Below are 25072 nucleotides of genomic sequence, written 5' to 3'. Positions count from 1 at the left end.
CTTAGTCAATGAGTCGATGGAGGTAGATCAAGTCGAGCATTTTTTCCTGGCCGAGCTGAAATTATGAAGTCGAGCTCAAATCCACGGGTAAAGAGCCTCATCTGATGAAGATAGATGACTCAATATAGGTTGATGAAAAGGCTTAGTCAATGAAATCAAGCAAGTGTTTAGAGTGAGGGGCTAGAAAAGTCAAAATATATATAATAGCTACTTGCTCTAATTTTGAGTATTTTTAAAATAAAAGATTTTCAAACAAATTGCCAAAAAAGGATATCTCAGAGTTAATATCTCAAGGGTGGGTTAATAACTCTTGAGAACCTGTCAAGTGTTGAGATCCTAAACTGCGAGCATTTCAGAATCGTGGAATTTATTATTTTTCTAATAATTAATTTTAGTGAGTTTTTTTTTATTGAAAATTTCATTATTTATGTAATTCTTTAACATATTTATCCTAAACCATTTTTTTTAACAGCAGAAAATAATTGACTTTTTGATACAATGTATTTGATTTGGATTTACAGTTAGTAAATCTTAACTACACGTTTCCCAGCGATCATCCTCTCTCTTTAACCCGTTCAAATACTCTTCAGTGTGTTTCTCTGCAAAATAATTGTTTATGAGGGCGATGGCCTCCTTATGATGCAAACCTCAGTCCTCCGTGCGCAGTTTTTAGACTAGGGAACAAAAATAATTTACAAAATTCGGTGAGTAAGGATGGTAGTCAAGCAGATCAAACGGCAATTCATGGACATTTGCCACGACAATTGCTGAGGTAAAAGATGGCGCATTGTCTTGGGGAAACAGAAATCGTTTTTCTTCAAATTTAAAATTTTTTTTCACAGTTTCTACCTCCAGCTTGTCAAGTAATGATGCATAACATATGCTCTTGCAATGGCTTTTCCTGTTTGGAGATAACCGATTAGTATAACTCCATGATTATACCAAAAACGGTCGCCATCCCATTCCAAGCCGATAAAAACAGTTTTGATTCTTTTTTCGGAACCAATTCACCTTTGCACACAAATTTTATCCGGAGTCAATAATAACGGCCAAAATACAGATTTCTTGCGTCAAAACTGGGCCAACAGAGCGTAGCAAAACGTTCCTGGTATAGCAAGAGCAAACACGATAATCATCGCCAGGAATATTTTGCTCGAACCTAACTCTTGATTCTAGATGTGGCAACCCAATTCTGTTGACATAAAATTAAATCGAAGATTTTCAACTGAAAGTAATTAGCAACGTAAAAATGAAGATAAATTATTCTGTGTATATAGAACACACTCAATACCCTGCTCTTTAAGCTTAAGTTTTTTTGTACTTTAACAAAAAAACCTTCTGATTCTAATTTAACGGCCTTTGTGTTTCAAAAGTCCTTCTTAAAGCGTTGGGACAAACGGTCAAACTTTAGCTCTAAAAGCAGGATATTGAGGAGGGGAACGCCACTTTCATGAACCAAATAATTTCTGTACGTTTTAAGTTTTAACACTGCTCATTACTTTTAAGTTAAAAAAAATTGTTTTTTTTTTACTTAATTTCTGATTGTTTTTCAATGAATGCCGAGAAATCCACCTCCCTTTCCATGTAAATATCTCCTCCCCCACGAAAAATTCCTCCATGGAAAGATCCTCCCGCGTACAATCCTCAAACTACCCTTCTCCCCCCACCCCAACAGTTTCATCCTTGCTGCAAATCCCCCTAGAAAATTTCTTGCGGATGTTTCTACTTGAAATTCTCCTTAGCCTGCTTTCACTTGAAAAAAGACAGGTTATTTATTTTACATCTGATCTCTTTTTCAAGTCATGCCAGAAATTCTCCCTGTATGGAGCATTTTTCCGTAAATCCTTCCCCCTGTCAAATAAAAAGTTTTCCCCTTGGAAAATTTCCTCTTAGAGGATTTTTCCTGTGATAATTCCCCCATGGCTAATTTCTGCCACAAAATGTCCCTACCCATCTTCATCAAAATATCCAAGAGAATTACAACCTCGTTGAAAATTTCCCCAGGAAATTCCCCTAAAAAAATCTCCATACGTAAAATTAAGTTACCAAAGAGAAAGCAAGATAAATAAAACGAATTTCGTATATGAATTCTAGGAAATTTTACCAGTATAAAATTTTATTCGAAAAGCTCACCTCCGTAGCCCCCCCCCTGAACAATAAATTCTCCTAGAAAACACTCCCTCCCCTCCCCCAATGGAAAATGTCTGTATGCTTCCCAATAACAACTGGGCTACTGTGTTTAAACAATGGGTGACCCCATAACTTCCAGCCCCTCCCCAGGATCCTGTGAGGGGTCTTTTCATCCACAAAGGCATTTTTAACGGACCTTTCGATTATACTGAAAAAAATGGCTATCTCGAAACTTTGATAGGACGACTTTTGGGAAAACACAGCGTGGGGCGGGGCTCTTATCTTTTTGGTCACTTAGAAAGGGCAATAAAACTTTTATTTCCATTCAAATGATCTAACTTCACCTCTTTTAGGACTATTGGCTTAATCATCCCTGGAAAGAGCAAAAAAAAAAAAAAAACAAAAAAAAAACCAGCTCCCCTGGCTGAATGTCGCTCCCTTATATTTTAAAATTTTTTGTTTTGAGATTTATACAGCATTATACAGCATTGGAAGTGCATTGGATGTATACTATTATAAAGCATTGGAAGTGCCGATTAGACCAGGTTAGCCCCGCCCCCCTAAAACTCAGCTTATTGGCACCCATGAATGACTCCATGAGAAACCATTTCCTCAAGCGTCTCCACTAGGTTAGAAGAACGTATTTCCAATCTATCTATCTATATATATAAAAATAAGTTGTCTGTGTGTGTGTGTGGGTGTGCGTGTGTCGAGTGACGTCATGTTTGAGTATCGACTGACGTCAAGTTTGTTGATTGACGAAATTACACACCGAGACATCGGGACACAAATGACGACCGGGACACCGGGACATCTATATATATAAAAATAAGTTGTCTGTGTGTCAAGTGACGTCAAGTTTGTGTGTCAACTGACGTCATGTTTGTTGATTGACGAAATTACACACCGGGACATCGGGACACAAATGACGACCGGGACATAGGGAATATAAATGACGACCGGGACACTCAAAGAGAAAGCGACCGGGACACAAGGAATGTTCGATTAGCAATCACCATCAACAACGCACCGGGACACAAATGACGACCGGGACACAGGGAATATAAATGACGACCAGGACACTCAAAGAGAAATTACAGACCGGGACACTGGAACACAAATGACGACCGAGACAAAAATGACGACCGGGACACCGCGACACAGGGAATATAAATGACGACCGCGACACTCAAAGAGAAATTACAAACTGGGACACCGGGACACAAATGACGACCGGGACACAGGGAAACAACAACAACGGGGACGCCGGGGGGCACAGGGGGATATATAAATGACGACAGGGACACAGGGAATGTTCGATTAGCAATCACCATTAACAAAGCTCAAGGGCAATCATTAGAATAATGAGGTATAGATCTGAATACAGATTGTTTTTCCCATGGAAAATTATATGTTGCATGTTCAAGAGTCGGTAAACCTGACAATCTATTTATATGCACAGACAATGGGACAGCCAAGAATGTTGTACATTCGCAAGTTTTACGTAGTTAAAAATATATATATATATATATATATATATATATATATATATATATATATATATATATATATATATATATATATCTATATTCACAAGTGGGACACAGGGACACAATTACAATGGCGCGTAACGACTTGCGCGCGCTGAGGGGCTTGGTGGGGGGGCGCGAAGCGCCACCCCAACCGCTAGTTTTGAAATATTTGCCCCTCCCCCCCGAAATGTTTGTCTGACTTTTAAAAACGCAACAAAAATGATATTAACCAATTTTTTATACATTTTTAAAAGTTTTTTTTTTGTCATACCCCCCCCCCCCCACCCCGAATGCGTTAGGATATATGACGACACAGCAGTATAAAATCCTTTAGGTCTGTAAGGAGGAATCTTATCTTCTGACGAGGGGTTCAAATAAAATGAAACGACACTTTTCCTTAGAATCTTCAGTTTCAAATTTGATTTAAATGGTATAGTTACCAGTCATCTATATACGGATAAATCTTATCCTATTTCTGTCCAATTTTTCAGGTAAGTTTGTCTGGAAGCACTTCATAAGCGCTTATCAACAATTTTTAGTAGCATTTTTTTGGAAGCTACTTTTAGTAGCTATTTACTAAATTTCAATAGCTCACAAAAATTAAGGTAAAGATATTTGCTTTTCATTTATTTCATTTAATTGGGAAGTCAACATGCAGAAGAAAAGTTTTCAGTCCATAAACTATTAACAGCAAGAAAAACAAAAGCTAAGAGATCATATGGCACTTGTGACGAGGCAAGAAGAGCTAAGAGCCAAGAGCTCATATGGTATGAGCTCTAACAAAATTCTAAGAATCAATAGATTGATTTAAAAGGAAAATCAGAGGCTTAATTCCGGTCAGGATTCAAAATAAGAGCTCTGAGTCACGATGTCCTTCTAAATATCAAAATTCATTAAGATCCGATCACCCACTCGTAAGTTATAAATACCTCATTTTTTCAAATTTTTCCTCTCCCTTTAGCCCCCCAGATGACCGAACCTGGGGAAACGACTTTATCAGGTCAATTTGTGCAGCTCCCTGACACGCCTACCAATTTTCATCGTCCTAGCACGTCCAGAAGCACCAAACTCGCCAAATCACTGAACTCCTCCCCCCAGCTCCCCAAAAGAGAGCGAATCCAGTACGGTTACGTCAATCACGTATCCAGGACATTTGCTTATTCTATCCACCAAGCTTCATCCCAATTCCTCCACTACAAGCGTTTTCCAAGATTTCCCCCTCCAACTCCCCCCAATGTCAACAGATCTGGTCGGGATTTGAAATAAGAGCTCTGAGACATGAATTTCTTCTAATAAAAAATTTCATTAAGATCCGGTCACCCGTTCTTAAGTTAAAAATACCTCAATTTTTCTAATTTTTCCAAATTAACACCGCCCAGCTCCTCCAAAGAGAACGGACCCGTTCCAATTATGTCAATCACGTATCTAGAACTTGTGCTTATTCTTCCCATCCAGTTTCATCCCGATCTCTCCACTCTAAGCGTTTTCCAAGATTTCTGTTTCCCTCCTCCAACCCCCTATGTCCCCTGATCCAATTCGAGTCGAGAATGGAGCATCTGAGACGTAAAATCCTTTTATATATATCAAGTTTCATTAAGATCCGATCAACTATTCGTAAGATAAAAATACCCCATTTTTCACGTTTTCCAGGAATTCCGGTTTTCCCCTCCAACTCCCCCCAATGTCACAGGATCTTGTTGGAATTCAAAATTAGAGCTTTAAAGCCCAATATCCTTCTAAATATTAAATTTCATTAAGATCTGGTCACCCGTTCGTAAGTTACAAATGCCTCATTTTTCCGAATTAACCCCCCCACTCCACCCAAGTGGGTGGAGTGATTGACACCCAATACGTGTCAGTCACGTATCTTATACAGGTTCCTATTCTTCCCATCCAGTTTCATCCTGATCTCTCCGCTTTAAATATTTTCTCAGATTCCCGGTCCCCCCAAATGTCTCCCATAATGACACTGGATCCGGTTGAGATTTAATCTAAGAGATCTGAGTTACGAGGTCCTTCTAAATATGAAGTTTCATGAAGATCCGATCACTGCTTCGTAAGTTAAAACTACGTCTTTTTTCTAATTTTTCAGAATTAACCCTCTTCCCCCACCCAATAGAGCGGATCCGTTACAATTATGTAAATCATATCTAAGACTTCTGCTTATTTTTCCCACCAAGTTTCATCCCGGTCCCTCCAATCTAAGCGTTTTTCCATGATTTTAGGTCCCCCGCCCAAACTCCCTCCAATGTCACCAGATCCGGACGGGATTTAAAATAAGAGCTTTGAGACACGATATCCTTATTAATATCAAATTTCATTGAGATCCGATCACCCGTTCGTAAGTTAAAAATACCTGATTTTTTCTAATTTCTCAGAATTAACTTACCCCCCCCCCAACTGCCCCAAAGAGAGCGGATCCGTTTCGGTTATGTCAATCATGTATCTAGGACATGTGCTTATTTTTCCCACCAAGTTTCATCCCGATCCCTCCACTATAAGTGTTTTTCAAGATTTTAGGTTTCTCCCTATCAACTCCCCTCCCCCCAATGTCACCAGATCCTGTCGGGATTTAAAATCCCGACCTTCCAAACATCAAATTTCATTAAGATCTGATCAACCGTTCGTAAGTTAAAAATACTTCTTTTTTTCTTTTTTTATGAATTAACAGGCCCCCCACTCCCCACCAGATGGTCAAATCGGGGAAACGACTATTTCTAATTTAATCTGGTCCGGTCCCTGATACGCCTGCCAGATTTCATCGTCCTAGCTTACCTGGAAGTGCCTAAAGTAGCAAAACCGGGACCGACAGACCGACATAATTTGCGATTGCTATATGTCACTTGGTTAATACCAAGTGCCATAAAAAAAACTTCAGCTAAGAATATCCGATAAACTCGGTATTTCCAAATAAGAATAAGTTCGTACACCAATTGAGTTTAGGTTAAATAAACGACTTAGTTCCAATTTCGTTTAAAGTAGAACAATAACAAAAGGATAAGAGGTTTTGAACATGAGATGAGGTATACAGCTTACAATTGTAGTAGACAGGTGTTTCAAACTATTCATTAAAAGAATAGACTACAAGGTGCCCCAGTAACTACAAATATTATTACTAGAGCTATCCAGGTGTCACTCTCTCTCAGAAGTCATGTACACCAGCTGGCATGTGTCAAGCGTAGCAGAACCGTGCCAACTGTTTTAGGGAATGTGTCAAGCATTTTGAGACTATGGAAAGCGTGGCGGAGCTCTGCCATACACATGGAATTCTGTATGTATATCATGTGGCGGGAAATCCCTCAAAAACTAGTTCATTTTGCAATAATACAGTCACTCTGGAGTTAACTTAAACAGAAAAAAAATTATGTTTGATAGTCTTGTATTTAGCCTCCTCGTGCTTGTTGAAAATTAATCCAAAAAAAATTATAATGAAAGCAATGAGCAACATTAAAACTTAAAACGAACAGAAATCATTCCGTATATTTCGCATAAAGTATTCATTAAACACTTTAATTTAAATCTTCCGTATAAAGTTCTACTTTTTAAAACAATAAAAAACTTGAGCATAAAGAGCTAGGCGTTGAGGAGAGGACAACCCCTTTCATATACGGAATAATTTCTATTTGTTTTAAGTTTTAATGTCGCTCCTTACTTGCAGTAAAAAGAAACTTTTTTAAATTTTATTTCGGAACGTTTTTGAATTAATACATGTTTTGATTGTGGCTCACCGCAAATGAACAATTAAAACGAAATTTGCAAACTATTTTTTTTGCTAAATGGCTTTCTCGTAGTTTGGATTGAACGATTTTAATAAAAAAGGGGGTAGGGGAGGAGGTCTAGTTACCCTCCAATTTTAGGTTACTTAAAAAGGCAACTAGAACTTTTCTTTACGAAAGTTTTTATTAGTTATAAATATATGCAACTTACAGATTAACTTACGTAAAGAACTTCCATATTTGTATATTTTTATTACGTATATGAGGGAGTTCACCTCCTCGTCAATACCTCGCTCTTTACACTAAAGCTTGAATTTTGTGCCAATTCTTTAAAATGATCCCTGAATCACAAAGGCCGTAGAATAAATAGTTGAAATCACTAAAAGTACAGTAGCGTAAAGAGCGAGGTATTGCGGAGGAGACGAACCCCCTTATATGCGTAATAATTTTTGTTCGTTTTAGGTTTTAATGCTGCTCCTTACTTCCAGCTGAAAAATTTTTTCGTTTATTTTCTCATTGTTTATTTTTAATAATGCTAGAAAATCCTAGGGCCCCTTCATGGAAATTCTCTTCCCTCATGATTAATTACACCATGGAAAGATCCTCCCACGTAAACACCCCTCAACGCAAAAAAGTCCCTCTGAAGACGTCTGCACCCTTCCCAATAACCATTACTAAATGTAAACAATGGTTAAAGTTTGCAACTTGCAGCCCCTCCCCCGGGGACTGTGGGGGATTAAGTCGTCCCAAAAGTGGGGTATTCGAACATGCTGAACAAAATGGCTGTCTCAAAATTTTGATCCGTTGACTTTGGGGAAAAAGAGCGTGGGAGGGGGCCTAGGTGCCTTGGTCACTTAAAAAGGGCACTAGAACTTTTAATTTTCGTTAGAATGAGCCCGCTTGCGACATTCTAGGACCACTAGGACGATACAATCACCCCTGGGAAAAAAACACACAAAAAAAACAACAAATAAACACGCATCCGTGATCTGTCTTCTGGCAAAGAATACAAAATTCCACATTTTTGTAGATAAGAGCTTGAAACCTCTAAAGTAGGGTTCTCTGATACGCTGAATCTGATGATGTAATTTTCGAAATTGTTTTACTTTTAAGGGGTGTTTTCCCTATTTTCTAAAATAAGGCAAACATTCTCAGGCTCGTAACCTTTGATGGGTAAAATTAAACTTGATGAAACTTATATATTTAAAATCAACATAAAAATGCAATTCTTTTGATGTAACTATTTGTATCAAAATTCCATTTTTTAGACTTTCGGTTCTTTTTTAGCCGGGTCGCTCCTTACTACAGTTCGTTACCACGAACTGTTTGATGAAAAATATTGTCTGAATACAGCATCTGTTATTCAATTATAACGTCATTGCAGTACTATCATGCACTTTTCACTATCTAAATGCAAATGATTGTGACGATATTCACATGCAAATTTTTCTGTGACGATTTTTTTTTCAAAATGTCAGCCAAAGGGTGCACGTCCTGTTCATGGCCCACCAGAATATTGTTAAGTCCCACATGTGGGGCCTTTACCCCCACGTTGAGAATCATAGTATTAGGGAATTCATCCAAGCTGGTTGAAAATGTAGTGATCCAAATTAAATTTTGTGGCCCTTTATCACAAGTAAACAATTTAACACATGATTAATTTAAAGATTACACAGCATAGAAAGACTGAATATCTTTTGTTCTAAGACAATGGCTTGTGAGCCCTTTGTTTATCGTTGCCTCCAACAAAACTCTCAGCTTTTACGATAACAGATTCGTATTCTACTCAGAGACACATTGCCCCTCTTTGATTACTTCACATTGTGGTTAGAGCCGAAATGTCACATCAGCTTTTCAAAATCTTTTCCGTTCAAGCGTGGTGACAAAAAAAACAAAACAAATACCGGACGAAAATATCATGTAATGACAGCTAGCTTTTATTTATTTGACATCCAGTGTTGTATCCAGGATTTTTCGGGGAGGGACGGGGGAGGTCTACAAAAGGTGTTTTCGAGGAGGGGGTGGGGTACCATTTTTTAACCCATAAAAATTTATTTATATAAATTTTATCGCGTTTTCACGAGTCGGAAAACACTTCAGGGGGGGGGTTCAAATCAACTACCCCTTCCCCTGGATACGGTCTTGCCAACATCCCCAACTGTTAGGGACTTTACTCTTTACTTCCCCATGCCGACCCAGCTTCCCCATGCCGACCCAGCATCACTGATATGACCACCGATGGATTACTCAACAACATCACTGATATGTTTGGCAACATATCACTGTTCATCCGTCAAATGCTATATAACCATCTTTTTCTTCTTTTTTCTTTTTTTTATTCGGTATACCCCTATAGAGAGAGATCGAATAATGTTTTTGTGTGAAGTCTATTGCTTTATATACAATCGTTTAAATGAAAACATGAAAGTATCTTCGACAGTTCCTCTGTCTATTTAGAACCACAATTTCTCTACTAAGAACCGTTTTCTCCGCCTTTTCAAAGCACCCTCGTTTCAGGTACATACTTGATAATTATCACGCTGTCTAATATCCTATTCTTAGTTCAAAGTCTTATTTTCCTATTCGTCCAAACTTTTATCAGCCCCGAAAATTCTCTCGACACCTTCCCGATTCTACTAACGTCTTCGCTGCATCCACCATCCTTACTTACAACAATATCGAAGCAAGTGGTGCTATCTATTTGGTCAGTATCTTCGGTACATAACGTCAATTATTCATCGCCATTTATTCCTAATTTAGGGATAACAAAATTAGAGAGACCAAATTTAAAATTAAATTAAATTTAGATCTAATTTAAATTTCTCACAACTCTACTTTTCAAAACAATACAAAACTTTAGCGTAAAGAGCGAGGCGTTGAGGAGGGGACAACCCTACGTCAATCGTAGCAGAGGATTCGATCGAGAGGTCAAATTAGCCATCAGAATTAGTTTCAAGATCCACTGGTGCCGAGCAGAATAGAACATCGTCTGGTCCTTACTAAGATTAAACAAGTAAGACGGAAGGGGTTCCAAGTGCAGGTTAAAGTACAGCGATGATACGACAAAAATGAACAAATTCTTTGTTACTTACATTCAATTTTCACATCCCCGTAAAGGGGGGGGGGAGGGTATTCAGGTTTCGATGACTTATGCGTGTTTTCAAAAACGTTGTGTCTAGGAATATAGAGGCTACTGTGAGCCTAGTAGAGAGCAACCCAATACTAAACCAACAAAAAACTGGAGAGTTCGGAGAAAATATAATAGGCCTATGTTTGACCATTGCTGGCCGTTCCTAAATACTCAATTTTCGTCAAGATGAGGGTTATCACCAAAATTAATTTGCACATGAAAGTTTCATTCATGGAAAAAATGGGAGAGAAACCTCCAGAGGTGCACATAGATCTGCATAAAAATCACAGAAGTGAATTCATTCTCAGAAAAGTCTAGTTTCAATGATTCAGCAGTTTCTCTTACATATTTTAAAAGTGCACGTTTACTCTGTTACATGATCCATCACACTTAGCTTCTTTTCTTCCTCCTCATAAGGGATAGCAGATGCCGATAATAGAAGAATGATTGGGTAGAACCAGATCCAATAATTTATGTTGAATGCCCTTTATACGAAATGAAATCACCAAAATAGCATTCTTATGTACTTTTTCTTTGTATACAGAATTCTTTAACTAATAAAGACAGCTTGTCAATAATATTCTCTGATCAAATTAAATTTATTAAACCACAAAATTCGATCAGATTTATTAGCTAATTCGATTAATTACAACTAATTTAAATTAGCTTTTCAATTAAATAGTCACTCTCGAAAAGAGCCTCATTCATGACCGCTGTTAGAGTTTACGGGGAAACACTCGACAATTCGCTTGGTTCCCATATAGAAGTTGAGTTTTTCAACTCAGGGTTCAAGCTTGATGAGGCAACTAAATTCGTTCGAGGTGTCAACTAATTTTATGTCAACTTGTTGTTAATTGCTCGAGTTGTCAACCAATTCATTGTCAATTTATTTGTTAATCACCGGAGTTGTCAACTAATTTATTGTTAACTCAGTTGTTAATCCCTCGAATTGTCAACAAATTCGTTATGAACTTATTTGTTAATCGCTGGAGTTGTCAACTAGTTTGTTGTTAACTCAGTTGTTAATCGCTGGGGTTGTCAACTAATTTGTTGTTAACTCAGTTGTTAATCCCTCGAGTTGTCAACTTGTTGTTAATCGCTGGGGTTGTCAACTAATTTGTTGTTAACTCAGTTGTTAATCCCTCGAGTTAACTCAGTTATTAATCCCTCGAGTTGTCAACTAATTTGCGGTCATGGACGGATTTCTTTCCTTGGTGAAATCACGAGGGATTTTTGACTTCTTTTTTATGTGTGAACTAAACAAATGTTTTTGCTTCTTAAAACATCGTTGGCCTAAAAGGGATTTGAGCGGTAGTTTCTAAAAAAAGAATTATCATTTTGTTCAACTTCTAGAGATGGAAACATATTGATTATTTATTGCAAAACTTTAAGAAAGGTGCAAAACCGGAAGTCCGATAATAGTCTCCAATTCTTCAGTAGAAATGGGGAGGAGGCCGTTTTTTGTGTTTTCCTGGGGTAAACAGCCAAAAATTACAGGAAAACACACAAATGAGTCCCAACTTAAACTCCTATGATGACTAGAGTGTTAACGAAGAATAATGGCTTTGAAGAAACTTGAGAATTAAACCACTATATTTGTTACCAATAATGACAAAAAGCCCATAAAAAGTAGGAGCAATACCTGCATTCTCTTAGCAACTCTTTCATCCCTGAATTGATTCATCCTCCTTTGTTCTTCTTCTTCTTTCTCAAGCTCTTCAGCTAATCGACGAGCGACAGAAGCATCAGCCTCTTCTCTGAAACAGAACATGTTTAACATTACAAAACGCTTTGAACCTAGGTTTGCCTAAAAAGGATTTAGCGCAGATTTACAGGATCTGCAATAACTTTACATTCGAATTATACACAAAAATTCGATTTTTAATCTATTTGCAATTAATTATAGGAGAACATTATTATTTTAAATTTGAATTCAATGTAGTTTATGTTTATGGATAGTGTAAAAACAGATTTTTAGACATGCTTTCTGCTCAATTGAGAGAAAAGGTAATGGAGGGATAAAATAAGATTTTTAAAAAGCAGTTAACTGATACAGTAATCAGTTAATGATTGCTTGGAACAAAGTAAAAAAATATTTCATGAAACGAAAGAAAACAAAGCGAAGTTTTGACTTGTCTGAATTCACAAATAATTTCCAAGTAGCTTTAATGTACGGATAATACGATAAGGCAACAGATTTGAGATGTCTCGAAAGAAGACGACGGTTGAAGCGTATGTTATTCGTGAAAAAGGATGCACACGATACGAGTCAATGTAGGCTATTGGAAGTTGTTGTGTAAGCTTTATCGACAAGTCAACTGGAAGACCAAGATAAGTAGGGTGATCAGCTGCCTTGATCCTGCAGATCCCGAGATGGATGTCCGCTGATGGCTCTTGCTCCCAGTTGAAAAATAACAACTTCAAACCTGTGGGCATGGAACTCGAGGCTGAGCTTCCCAGACTCAGATTGTTACGATATAAAAACCACGCTAATGTACTGGATGGAACGACTCAAATTCAGAATACCGTTTGCATAGCAGATGAGCGACAAATCAGTAGAGATGAAAGACGATAAAGCATCAGACTGCCCATCAAATATGAGAAGTGAAGGAAAAGACATGATACTTTGACGGATAACTTTCTCCACGTCAGCAAAAATATCGGGAGTGGGTAGGTACTGAGAAGCAAAGTAGGATATTGCCGTCATTTGAATGCCGTCAGCTTTAGAAGAAGAGTGAATTATCCAACTAACTTTTAGACGAGAGTTTATACCTCAAAGAACCTTTATGTAAGAAGTTCTTCGAGTTTCGAACCCACGTTTTGTGGTTTTGTGGCATGTGCGTAAAACGCTTTACGCACATCATGACCAATGTTTTTTGGCAATCAATGCGTTTTTTGACGGCAGACAAAGCAAGAGAACGGTCAAAAGGAGGCTGGAATCTGAATTGAAGGGATATAACATACCATTTCATATTCATAAGGTGAATGAAAAGCAGTTTAAAAAGCTTGCTGAACATAGTAACTACTGTTATGGAGCGGAACAACGAGCATTGAGTGACAGTTTGCCTTTCATTGAAACTGGGTTAAGATCTACAATTGAGAAGGAAGAAGGCACAACAGCTTGGACAGCAATTATTTGTATGGCTTCAGCTACATAGTTTAGCAGTATAATTACATGCGAATATAGCATAGATCTTTGTATGTTACATAGCATTTGACAATTTTATCAGATTTCACTTCAAACGAATTCTTTCAAAGTTCCCAGCAAAGAAGACTTCATTTCAACATACCCAATTATTTACATGAAGAATTCATATTTTCAAGTAGCACTATATTTCAGGTTCACTGAAATATAAAAACTAAAAATAAAAAAATAAAAAAAGTTTCGAGCACTTTTTCTTTTTTTTTCTTTACGTTTCCTTACAGATTCTATTACGAAGACAAGACAAGTTACAGCTTGCATTACGCGAACGCTTTTCACGAAACAACCGGGTCTATTGTCTTTAAAGTTGGAGAAAAGTTTCTAAAAACTTTGAAAGCAAGTTTACTTTAATAAATACGTTTTAAGACGATGGACTATTAAATGAGACTAGATTTGAAGCCAAGAAGTGTTGGCGATTTTCACTAGAATTGACACAAAGAATAATGACTCATTTCAAAGAAATGTGAATACGTTCTGAGACCATACTGGCTATGCATGACGTATGAAAACAAGAAAGGAAATAGTAAATGAAAAGACAAAAATCAAATAGGTGATAGGTGATAGACTCAAAAGATATGTCCTTAGTAATAAAATATCTAACTTCAAATCTTTATTACATCAGACTTTACCCGTTCCAGATTTTCTCCAAATTTTAAATGTCTCACAAAGGTCTTTCTGACACGTTTTTAATTTAGCGAAAACTCACTTATAAAAAAAGTTTAAAAACTCGAATTTCAACATTTTCAACAAAAACGGATTTTCCTTCCTAGATTTTGTCTTGGCTCTCCTTTGGAAAATCTATCCTCCAAGGTTTTCACACCCAAGGAGCTAAGTATTCTATCAAAAGAACCTAAATTTGTAATGGCTCAGACACACGTAAATATATATGAAATTATTACGAGTGTGAAGTCCGGTATTTTTAGCTCTCATGGTGAAGTTGAAAATCCAGACCTACTAAGAGGAAAAATAGTAAAGAGTATTTTTTTTATTATAAGCCGTCATGGTCGCTTATAACTCAATCAAAGGAAGAAATTAAAATCCTCCGAAATTTGAAAAAAGATAAAAATACAGTAATTACAAGAGCGGACAAAGGAAACACAGTTGTGATTATGGATTCTGCAGATTATCAAAATAAAATAAATACCCTTTTATTGGATAAAAATACTTACAAAGAAATAAAAACTGATCCCACAGATAAATACACCAAGCAGTTGAGAAAAGAATTGGAAATTTTAGAAGACAATAGACTAATCACCCCTCAAATGTACAGAAAATTTTACCCAAAAGGTTGTTCAGCCCCAAAATTTTATGGTCAACCCAAAATCCATAAGGATACTCCGTTACGCCCTATTGTAGAATGTTATAGTTCTTCAGCTACAGGTGTAGGAAGATTCTTAGCTACAATTTTCAAGTCTCTTCTAACAACACAGAAATCTTATATAAAACATTCCACAGATCTTGTTGAGAAGCTGAAAAATCATAGTATAACAGAAAAAACTATCTGATCTAGTTTTGATGCAGTTTCCATGTACACTTCATGCGATGTGCATAAATGTAAACAGGCCTTACAAAGAAAATTAGAGGAAAATTCTGCTTGGTCAGATTATAAAACTTTGGAAATTGACACAATAATGACGCTTGTACGTCTTTGCAACCAGTTCTCTTTACATTTTATGTTTCGAGAAAAATTTTTCCTTCGGGTTAAGGGCCTACCCATGGGCACCGTTTGGTCTCCTTTTTTGACAAATTTTTACATGGATTTCATAGAACAGGCTGCTTTGAATAGTTTCCTCTTAAAACACTCTGGTTTCGTTTCGTTGATGATATTCTTGCTGTTTGGGAACATAGTCAGGAATCCCTGAAAGATTTTTTGAATTCTTTTGATTCGAATCTTCAATTCAAAATAGAACTGGAAGATTCAGGAAAGCTCCCTTTCTTGGATGTTTTAATTATAAAAAATATTCCTAGCCCTGAATTTTCTATATATAGAAAGCCGACCCATAATGATCGGTACCTACATTTCTCGTCAAATCACCCTCCTTGTGTAAAAAAAAGGGGTAGTAATATCTTTAGTCGATAGGGTTATAAAAATATGTTCACGTAATCATGTAAAGTCCGAGTTAGATTACGTTAAAGATATTCTATTCTGCAATGGCTACCCAATCAATCTTATTGAAAATATAATAGATAGACGATTAAAAAAGGTAAAACTGGAAAATAGGGAGCCCTTCCCCCTTGATTCAGTTACACTGGCAATTAAGAAAAAAACTTTCACTACATTACCATGCGTCTCGAAACTCAGCGACAAACTTGGGAAAATTAAAAAAAAAAACAAAATCTCTCTGTTTCTTTCAAAACTGAACAAAAAGTTAAAAAATTTTCAACTTGGGAAAGGATAAAACGGACCATATACTAGGTAGTGGTGTCTACAGAGTCCCGTGTTCATGTGGAAAATTTTAAATTGGCAGGACCCATCAACAACTAGGGGAACGATTGCATGAACACAAAATTTCGATAGTTAAGTCCCTGAGAATTGAAAATAAAAATGACAACTTTGATTCAGCTCTAGCCCAGCATATATACGAAAATCCTGACCATTTACTTCTTTTTAATAGACAACTTTAATATCTACCGTAAATGGCCTACCACAATCTTTTAAAGAGGCAATTGAGATAAAAAAAAACATAAATAGAAATTTGGCTATAAATAGAGACACGGGAGATATTTCCTTAAGCCCAAAATTAATAACAATTTAATATTAAAATACTCAAATATATTAAAATATATTAAAATGAAAATATTAAAATGAATATTTTCGCCCAGTCTAATTTAAGACAACCTGTTAGCATATCTAATGAAAATCGAAATTGTAGACATGCGAAATCTGTTGCAAGGCAAAGGATACTTATTCAATCTAATTGGTAACTTCTCTTTCCTTGATTTCAAGTTGGTTTTTGTTGTTTGATCCAGTGTCATTTTTCCTCTCGTACAGATCACTTAAAAAGGTTAGATTTGTGTTGTTTCTTCTTTGTTTTTTTTTCTTTCTCCTCTTTCTTATTTTTTTTTTTTTTTTTAGCACTGAGGACGACTTGGCGGATGTCCTTGTCGAAATAGTTGCTTGATTTTCATTTTCATATTTTGCTACTGGCTGACAAAATCCTCGTTTTTCACCTATTTGATTTTTCTTTTTTCATTTATTATTTCCTTTCTTGTTTTCATACGTTTCAAAGATATGTAGTATAAGATTGGTTCGGCACTAACGAGATGTTAAGCGTAAAGTTCTAATTTAGGGGCTTCTTACTATCTTAGAAAGTAGATGAACCTCCAGAAGGTAATTAGGCAGAAAGTAGAGCATCTAACCATCTTTATTTCTATGGCGTAGAAGCCTGTTTTTTTTTTTTAAATATTTGATGCACAGGCTACGAAGCAAAATTTTTGGTTCTTGTGCTTCTACTTTTTACTAACAATAAAAAGAACTTCTGCTTATTTAAAATCAACAGTTGCAAAACACCAGTAAATAATTTTAAAACTAATCTTCTACGTTAATATTAGTTAGCACACAAAAAGACGACTCATGATAACAGTTCTTTGAAAAATAGTTGCATTTAGCTCACAGCAACCAGAGGGGCTGCTCACTCTCCATCACCCGGTGTGTATATTGGAGATTTAACAGTTGCACCTAGTTTGAGGCACTTCCTCCACACCTCCACATCTCAGTTGACAAACTCCACGCCGAGCGTATTATACTTGCTTGGCAGCTGCCACGAAAGAGGAACAAAATAAGCGTAAAGGCCCTTTAGCAAGTAAACGGGTTTTTTTTCTTTCATAGTGACCCTTCTTTTTTACAATTTTGATTAACATAGATTTGGTCAATAAATTTTACACAAGATCATTAACACCAACCGAAATATTCTACTTCTTAAATTCAAGTCACAAAACCTTCCAAGTGTGACAAATTTTTCCACCACTGTCTCTACAAAATTCTATTCTTCAGACGAATATTTTAACGACAAATGCCACGTGAATAATATTTGTTTTTTTTCAACATACTGAACTTCCTAAAACTGTGCAATCTTGGATTTGGCCAAGACGACTTCAACCCTCAAACAGAAGATTTATATGGAAGCTAAGAATAAAACTTCAGCAGTACATCCAAGTTACTGAAAGCTATCCTGCCGAACTTAGTTCTAGCAATCAACACTAATGATATTCCACTGGAAAAATTACCAGTCTCCAGGGCAAAACTTCAGATTTTAGAGCCCCAAACGAAAAAGCAGCTAATGTTCCTAATTATACATAGGAAGGAGCTCTTCACAACGTAAGGGATATCTACACTGTAAAGAAAGAGAAAATACTAAAAACGTTCCAGGATCACACTGGCAATAAATGATAAGCGACCAAAAACAAACAAAATAATTAAAAAAAAAACACAAAACCGAACAAGGGGATTTTCAGCCAGTGAATAAAACGAAAAGCCGAAGCACATCTTTTGGAAAAGAATTCCACCAAGCAGTTCTCAGTGGAAAAAAAACTAACCTTTTGAAATAACCCTTTTGTCTTACTTTACCTACTGTCAGTGGGAACCAGAAAATGATGTACTGTCCTGTCCGGTACTAAAAGACCTTGGAATTGTCTTTGGCGACCATTTCGTTCGACGAACTGCAGCTTCTCCGGCGATCTTTAGCCAGGCTTTGTCCATCTTCGATCATGTCCCCGGAAACTTCCAATGGCTCCACATCTTCTTTGGGTTTTTGCCAAAAGCTCTTCATTTAACCTCCTGGTTCTTGTTTCTAGGAGGTTGCTGGTCTGCAAACAAGGACACCCCGACATGTCATGCCACAACGTAGGGTGGTAGACCTGCTTTAGGCAAAGTCTTTTGATAATGGTTGAGAGTTCTTCTGATTGGCCACAACATCATTCTCACTTCACTATTTGATGTTCTGTTCTATCTATTAATGAAGAGAATACAACACTGGCAACGGTGGTTGAACACGTCCAAAGCTATCGCCTCTTCTGCATTTTTCGACCATCTTACATGCGCAGAGTAGTATAACTCAAACAGAAACATAAGCTATGATTTTTGTTTTGATTAAGATATTCCGAATTGTTTTGTCCAGATAATTTTTTTTTCGAATGAGTAACCCCCCATGTTACAGATGCAGAGTTGTCTTGAATGTGTTTGTTTCAGAGGGATCCATTACAACATTATATCTAAATGTTCCTTTATAACATTATTTTTTAACATTAAGGACGAATTTGACTTGAACAAATACAAGTGGCATTTTATGTTATTCGTTTTTTTAATATTTACCATTAATTGGTCGTAGTTACTAATGAAATTCTTGAGGAGGGGTATTTTTTTATCCTGGAAAGAAGCTGAGTTACATAAACCGTTTGACAAGGCTCAGTTTAATAGTTTCTGTCTTATTATTTAAAGTGGGAATAGCAATAGTCTTTATGCGCAAATCATCGTTTATATTTTAGTCTAGAGTATTTTTCTCTATTATTATTGTTTCCTCATGAATTTAGAAGCAGTGGAAAGTTTGGTTCCTGATGTCTAAGAATTGTGCTTTCAACTGTCTTCAGACCGGAACTCCCGAGAAACTCTACACTTTTTCTAAGGTGATTTTAGTCCCATGAAATTTGTAACCCATTTTCCCTTTTTGTATATTTTAATAAAATTTGCTAGTTCTCCGTTTTTTGATTTAGAAGAACTGTCTTGCTGATTTAGTTTTTGAACTGAAGTTCATATTATATTTATATTTATCTTAAAGTAATTAGCCATGTTGAAAATATATAGTCTGGCTAGAGATTTCTTGTGTGTTTTAGTTTCCCGAGTCGGATATAAATAAAAAGTCTGAAATAAAAATAAACTGTTATAGTTTCTGTTTGCACGTTTTAAGTACGAATAACATTATTCCCTAAGCACAAATTTTCTAATGTAAAGCTTGCTTCCTGATGTCTAAAAATTGTGCATCCAACTGTTTTCAGAGTGGACTACTTCTAAAGTAAATTCTAATCCTTGAGAGGTCTAACCCATGTTATCTTTTAACCTAAATTTCATTTTTTCTATTTATATTCATCTCAAATTAATTAACCATGGTAAAAATATACGTTCTATCATGAGATTTCCTGTGTGTTTTAATTTCTTGACTCGGACAAAAAAAAACGCTTAACTACTAATATACTGTTATAGTTTCTGTTTGTTTATTTTAAGTACGAATAACAATCTTCCCTAAGCACAAATTTTCGCATTGTAAAGCTTGCTTCCTGATGTCTAAAAATTGTGCATCAAACTATTTTCAGAGCGATAATCCGGAGAAACTCAACGCTACTTCTAAAGTAAACTCTAATCTCTGAAAGATTTAACTCATTTTCCCTTTGTTTTTCATTTTTTAATTAAATTTGCTTGTTTTCAGTTTTTGATTTACCAGAACTATCTTGCTGATTTTTTAAAGTTGTCTTTTAAACTAGATTTTTTTTTTTATTTATATTTATCTCAAAGTAATCAGCCGTGGTAAAAATGTAGGATCTGGCTAGAGATTTTCTGTGTGTTTTAGTTTCTCGACTCGGATATAAAAAAAAAGTTTGAACTACTAATAAACTGTCATAGTTTGTGTTTGTTTATTTGAAGTAGGAATAAAAATATTCCCTAAACACAAATTTTGCAATGAAAAGCTTGCTTCCTGATGTCTGAAAATTGTGTATCCAACTGTTTTCAGAGTGGAACTCCCGAGAAACTCAACGCTACTTCTAAAGTAAACTCTAATCCCTGAAAGGTTTAACCCATTTTCCCTTTGTTTTTTATTTTAATAAAATTTGCTTGTTTTCAGATTTTGATTTACCAAAACTATCTTGCTAACTTTTTTAAAGTTGTCTTTTAAACTAAGTTTCACTTTTTTTTTTATCTCAAAGTAATTAGCCATGGTAAAAAATATAGGATCTGACTAAAGATTTCTTTGTGTTTTACTTGCTCGACTTGGATATATAAAAAAAAGTCTGAACTACTAATAAACTGTTGTAGTTTTTGTTTGTTCACTGATGAAGCTTGCTTACTGATGTCTAAAAATTGTGTTTTTAACTGTTTCATTTGGAAATTCTAAGAAACTCAACACTAATTCTAAAGTAAGTTATAGTTTCCGAAATGCTTAACGATTATCACCTTGTTTTTCTGTATTGGTAAAATTTGCCTGTTTTTAGTTTTTTTTTTTTTTTTGCTTGTTTAACAGAACTGTCTTTCTGATTTTTTCAAGTTGTCTTTTGAATTAAAATTAGCATGTAATTCTTGTTTACTTCACAGTAATTAGTCATGTAACAATACACTATCTGGGGAATTTCTGAGTCTTTAGTCTTCCGAGTGGGAGTTCTCAATGAAGTTTGAGGTACTATTACAGCTCATTAAGTTTTTATCTTTTTAGTTCTTGTTCGGATCGTATATGTTAGTGTAGATGTAAGTGGATATAAAGATGTGAGTGAGGGTAGTTTTGCCACCGGGGCGAATCTTTAGCGCCATCAAACTAGATGATTGGCTTTAGACCGCTGGTCTGTAGACTATTTACATTGTAATAAAATCAGATCTGGACGACTGTGGCTGCCGAATCTTGTATTCTTTGAAAAGGTACAATTTACTTTTTCGGAAATCTATGGATTTCTCATTCCTCCCCCCTATTATTGGAAACAGATTTAGTACTAGGCTTTAGCGGATGACAGAATTTCAGTATGGAATTTAGGGGTGGAGGAATTAAGAAGTTTTTTAGAACATCTTAATTTTTGTTGAGGGGATTTAAAATTTACAATAGAATTAGAAGAGGATAATAAACTTCCTTTTCTGGATGTCCTTCTTTTAAAAAATTAAATAAAAAAAACTAATTTTTTTAGCTGAAAGTAAGGAGCGACATTAAAACTTAAAACGAATAGAAATTACTCCGTATATGAAATGGGTTGTCCCTTCCGCAATCCCTCGCTCTTTACGCTAAAGCTTTTAATTGTTTTAAAAAGTAGAATTGTGGCAAAGAGTCAAACTTTAGCGTAAAGAGCGAGGGATTGCGGAGGGGACAACCCATTTCATATACGGAGTAATTTCTATTCGTTTTAAGTTTTAATGTCGCTCCTTACTTTCAGCTAAAAAAATTAGTTTTTTTATTTAATTTCTGAACGTTTTTGAATTAATGCAATGTTTGGTTTTGGCTCTCCGCACATAAATTATTAAAATGAAATTTGTATATTAATTCTTTTTTTGGCTAAATGGCTTTCTCTTAGTTTTGATCAGACGATTTTGAGAAATAAGGGGTGGAGAAGGAGGCCTAGTTGCCCTCCAATTTTTCGGTTACTTAAAAAGGCAACTAGAACTTTTAATTTTTAATGAACGTTTTTATTAGTAAAAAATACACGTAACTTAAGAATTAACTTACGTAACAAACTTTCATAACCTTATATTTTTATTATGTATACGAGGGGGTTTGTACCCTCGTTAATACCTCGCTCTTTACACTAAATCGTAAGTTTTGTCCCAATTCTTTAAGAATGGCCCCTGAATCAGAAAGGCCGTAGAATAAATAGTTGAAATTACTAAAAATACTTTAGCATAAAGAGCAAGGTATTTATCTCCTCCTAAATACCTCGCTGTTTATGCTAAAGTATTTTTAGAACCACTCATATGCGTAATTATCTCTGTCCGTTTTAAGTTTCAATGCTACTTCTTCCTTTCATTTGAAAAAACGTTTTCATGTTTATTTTTCATTGTTTTCTTATAGTAATGCTAGAGAATCCTGTGACCTTTTCATTGAATTTTTCTTCCCCCATGACAGATTCCTCCAAGGAAAGATCCTCCAATATAGCCCCCTCTCCTCAGCCCCACCCCCAAACAAAATAAAATCCCCCTGAAAACGTCTGTACACTTCCCAATAACCATTACTATATGTAAACACTGGTCAAAGTTTGTAACTTGCAGCCCCTCCCCCAGGGATTGTGGGGGAGTAAGTCATCCCCAAAGACATAGTTATTATGGTTTTCGACTATGCTGAACAAAATGGCTATCTCAAAATTTTGATCCGTTGACTTTGGGAAAAAAATGAGCGTGGGAGGGGGCCTAGATGCCCTCCAATTTTTTTGGTCACTTAAAAAGGGCACTAGAACTTTTCATCTCCGTTAGAATGAGCCCTCTTGCGACATTCTAGGACCACTTGGTCAATACGATGACCCCTGGGAAAAAAAAAAAAAAAAAAAACAAACAAATAAACACGAACCCGTGATTTGTCTTCTGGCAAAAAATACAAAATTCCACATTTTTGTATATAGGAGCTTGAAACTTCTATAGTAGGGTTCTCTGATACGCTGAATCTGATGGTGTCATTTTCGTTAAGATCCTACGACTTTTAGGGGGTGTTTCTCCCTATTTTTCTTAAATAAGGCAAATTTTCTCAGGCTCGTAACTTTTGATGGGTAGGACTAAACTTGATGAAACTTATATATTTAAAATCAGCATTAAAATGCGATTCTTTTGATGTAGCTATTGATATCAAGATTCAATTTTTTAGAGTTTTGGTTACTATTGAGCCGGGTCGCTCCTTACTACAGTTCGTTACCACGAACTGTTTGATGAAAATAGTCTGGATTTTAAGATTTACAGAAAACCTACTAACAATAACAGATTTTTGTCATTTTTCTCCGGTCATATCCGCCAAGTAAAAATTGGTTTAATCATATCTTTAACTGACCGCATTTTTAGAATTTGTTCTCCAAAATTCATTGAGGAGGAATTATTGTTGTTACAAGAGATTTTAATAAGTAACCATTATCCGGGTTGGTTAATTGACCAGACTTTTTCGAAAAGAAGGAAACAATTTCGAGAATTTTCTGACGATATTCTGGAAACAACAGAAAAGAAAGATATTTTTTGTTCTCTACCATCTGTTCCAGGTTTGAGTAAAAACTTAAAAAAAAATTTACAAAATAATTGCTTTAAGGTAGCTTTAAGAGGTAGTAATACTTTGGCTAGTTTTTTAAATTCTGGAAAGGATCGGACTTCCGTAGAGCAACAAAGTGGGGTTTATAAAATCCCATGTACTTGTGGAAGCTGTTATGTGGGACGTACTAACCAGAATTTAAAAACGAGATTGCTACAACATCATAATTCTATTGCATCGTCTTTAAAACAAAATACTAAACCTGAACATTTCACGTCGGCCCTCTCGGAGCATATCTTTAATTTTCCAAATCATTTTATTTTGTTTGAAAATGTTTCTTTGATTTCTAGGGACCAAGGTTTAAAGCAAACTTTCAGGGAAACAATCGAAATTAAAAAATTCTATTCAAGAATAATTCCATAAACAGAGATACAGGTGAATTTGGATTGAACTCAATTTATGATAATTTACTGAGGTCAAATAAAGTATATATCACCTCACTTAAGAGCTATGACCTCTGTCCACGTAATATGTCAGATAATTCTAATGAACCGGAACCGAAAGGTCAAAGAGATTTGCTTTGGCTGTTGCATTGAAAAAAATAAGAGCAATAAACTATATGTAATTAGGTTATTAGGTATAAATTTTGTTTATTTTTATTCATGTCTTTTAGTTTTACTGCTGATGATGAACACTGTATATGTGTTCGAAATATCCAGTTAAATGATTTTATATCTATTCCCTGTCAATAAAAAGGTATCATCCGTATTTTGAACTGTTTTACTTATTTTCTAACATAGTGAGAGGCCGTTCATCTAGCATATTTCTAAGCTTTTTTGAGAAACTAAAACACACAGAAAATCTCTAGCCAGATCCTACATTTTTACCACGGCTGATTACTTTGAGATAAATATAAATAAAAAAAATTAATTTAGTTTAAAACACAACTTTAAAAAATCAGCAAGATAGTTCTGGTAAATCAAAAACTGAAAATAAGCAAATTTTATAAAAAAATGAAAAAACAAAGAGAAAATGGGTTAAATCTTTCAGAGATTAAATAAAAAAAAAAAAGTTTTTTAAATGAAAGTACGGAGCGACATTAAAACGTAAAAAGAACAGAAATTACTCCGTATATGAAAGGGGCTTTTCCTTCTCAACGCCACGCTCTTTACGCTAAAGTCTGACTCTTTCTCTTAACTCTACATTTTGAAACAGTAAAAAACTTTAGCGTAAAGAGTGGGACGTTGAGAAGGAAAAGCCCCTTTCATATACGGAGTAATTTCTGTTCGTTTTAAGTTTTAATGTCGCTCCTTACTTTCATTTAAAAAACTTGTTTTTTTATTTAATTTCTGAACGTTTTTGAATCAATGCATGTTTTGATTTTGGTTCTCCGCAGAGGAATAATTAAAACGAAATTTGTATATATATATTTTTTTTTTTTTTTTGGCTAAATGACT

General features: G+C 35.5%; 1 protein-coding gene across 4 annotated transcripts in view; it reads right to left on the bottom strand.

The window, feature by feature from the left end:
• LOC136043983 (coiled-coil domain-containing protein 50-like) overlaps positions 1-25072 on the bottom strand; it is a 200203-nt gene that overhangs the window by 77238 nt on the left and 97893 nt on the right. For all 4 annotated transcript variants that reach the window (XM_065729091.1, XM_065729085.1, XM_065729079.1 and 1 more), the window contains one exon: positions 12151-12265. In XM_065729091.1, the coding sequence (XP_065585163.1) occupies positions 12151-12265 (115 nt within the window). The remainder of the gene's footprint in view (positions 1-12150; positions 12266-25072) is intronic.

This window comes from Artemia franciscana, chromosome 1 (genome assembly GCF_032884065.1).
Source record: "Artemia franciscana chromosome 1, ASM3288406v1, whole genome shotgun sequence".
Classification (NCBI taxonomy): Eukaryota; Metazoa; Arthropoda; class Branchiopoda; order Anostraca; family Artemiidae; genus Artemia; species Artemia franciscana.
The sequence above is the reverse complement of the archived record's forward strand: the minus strand, read 5'-3'. Positions and strand labels throughout refer to the sequence as shown.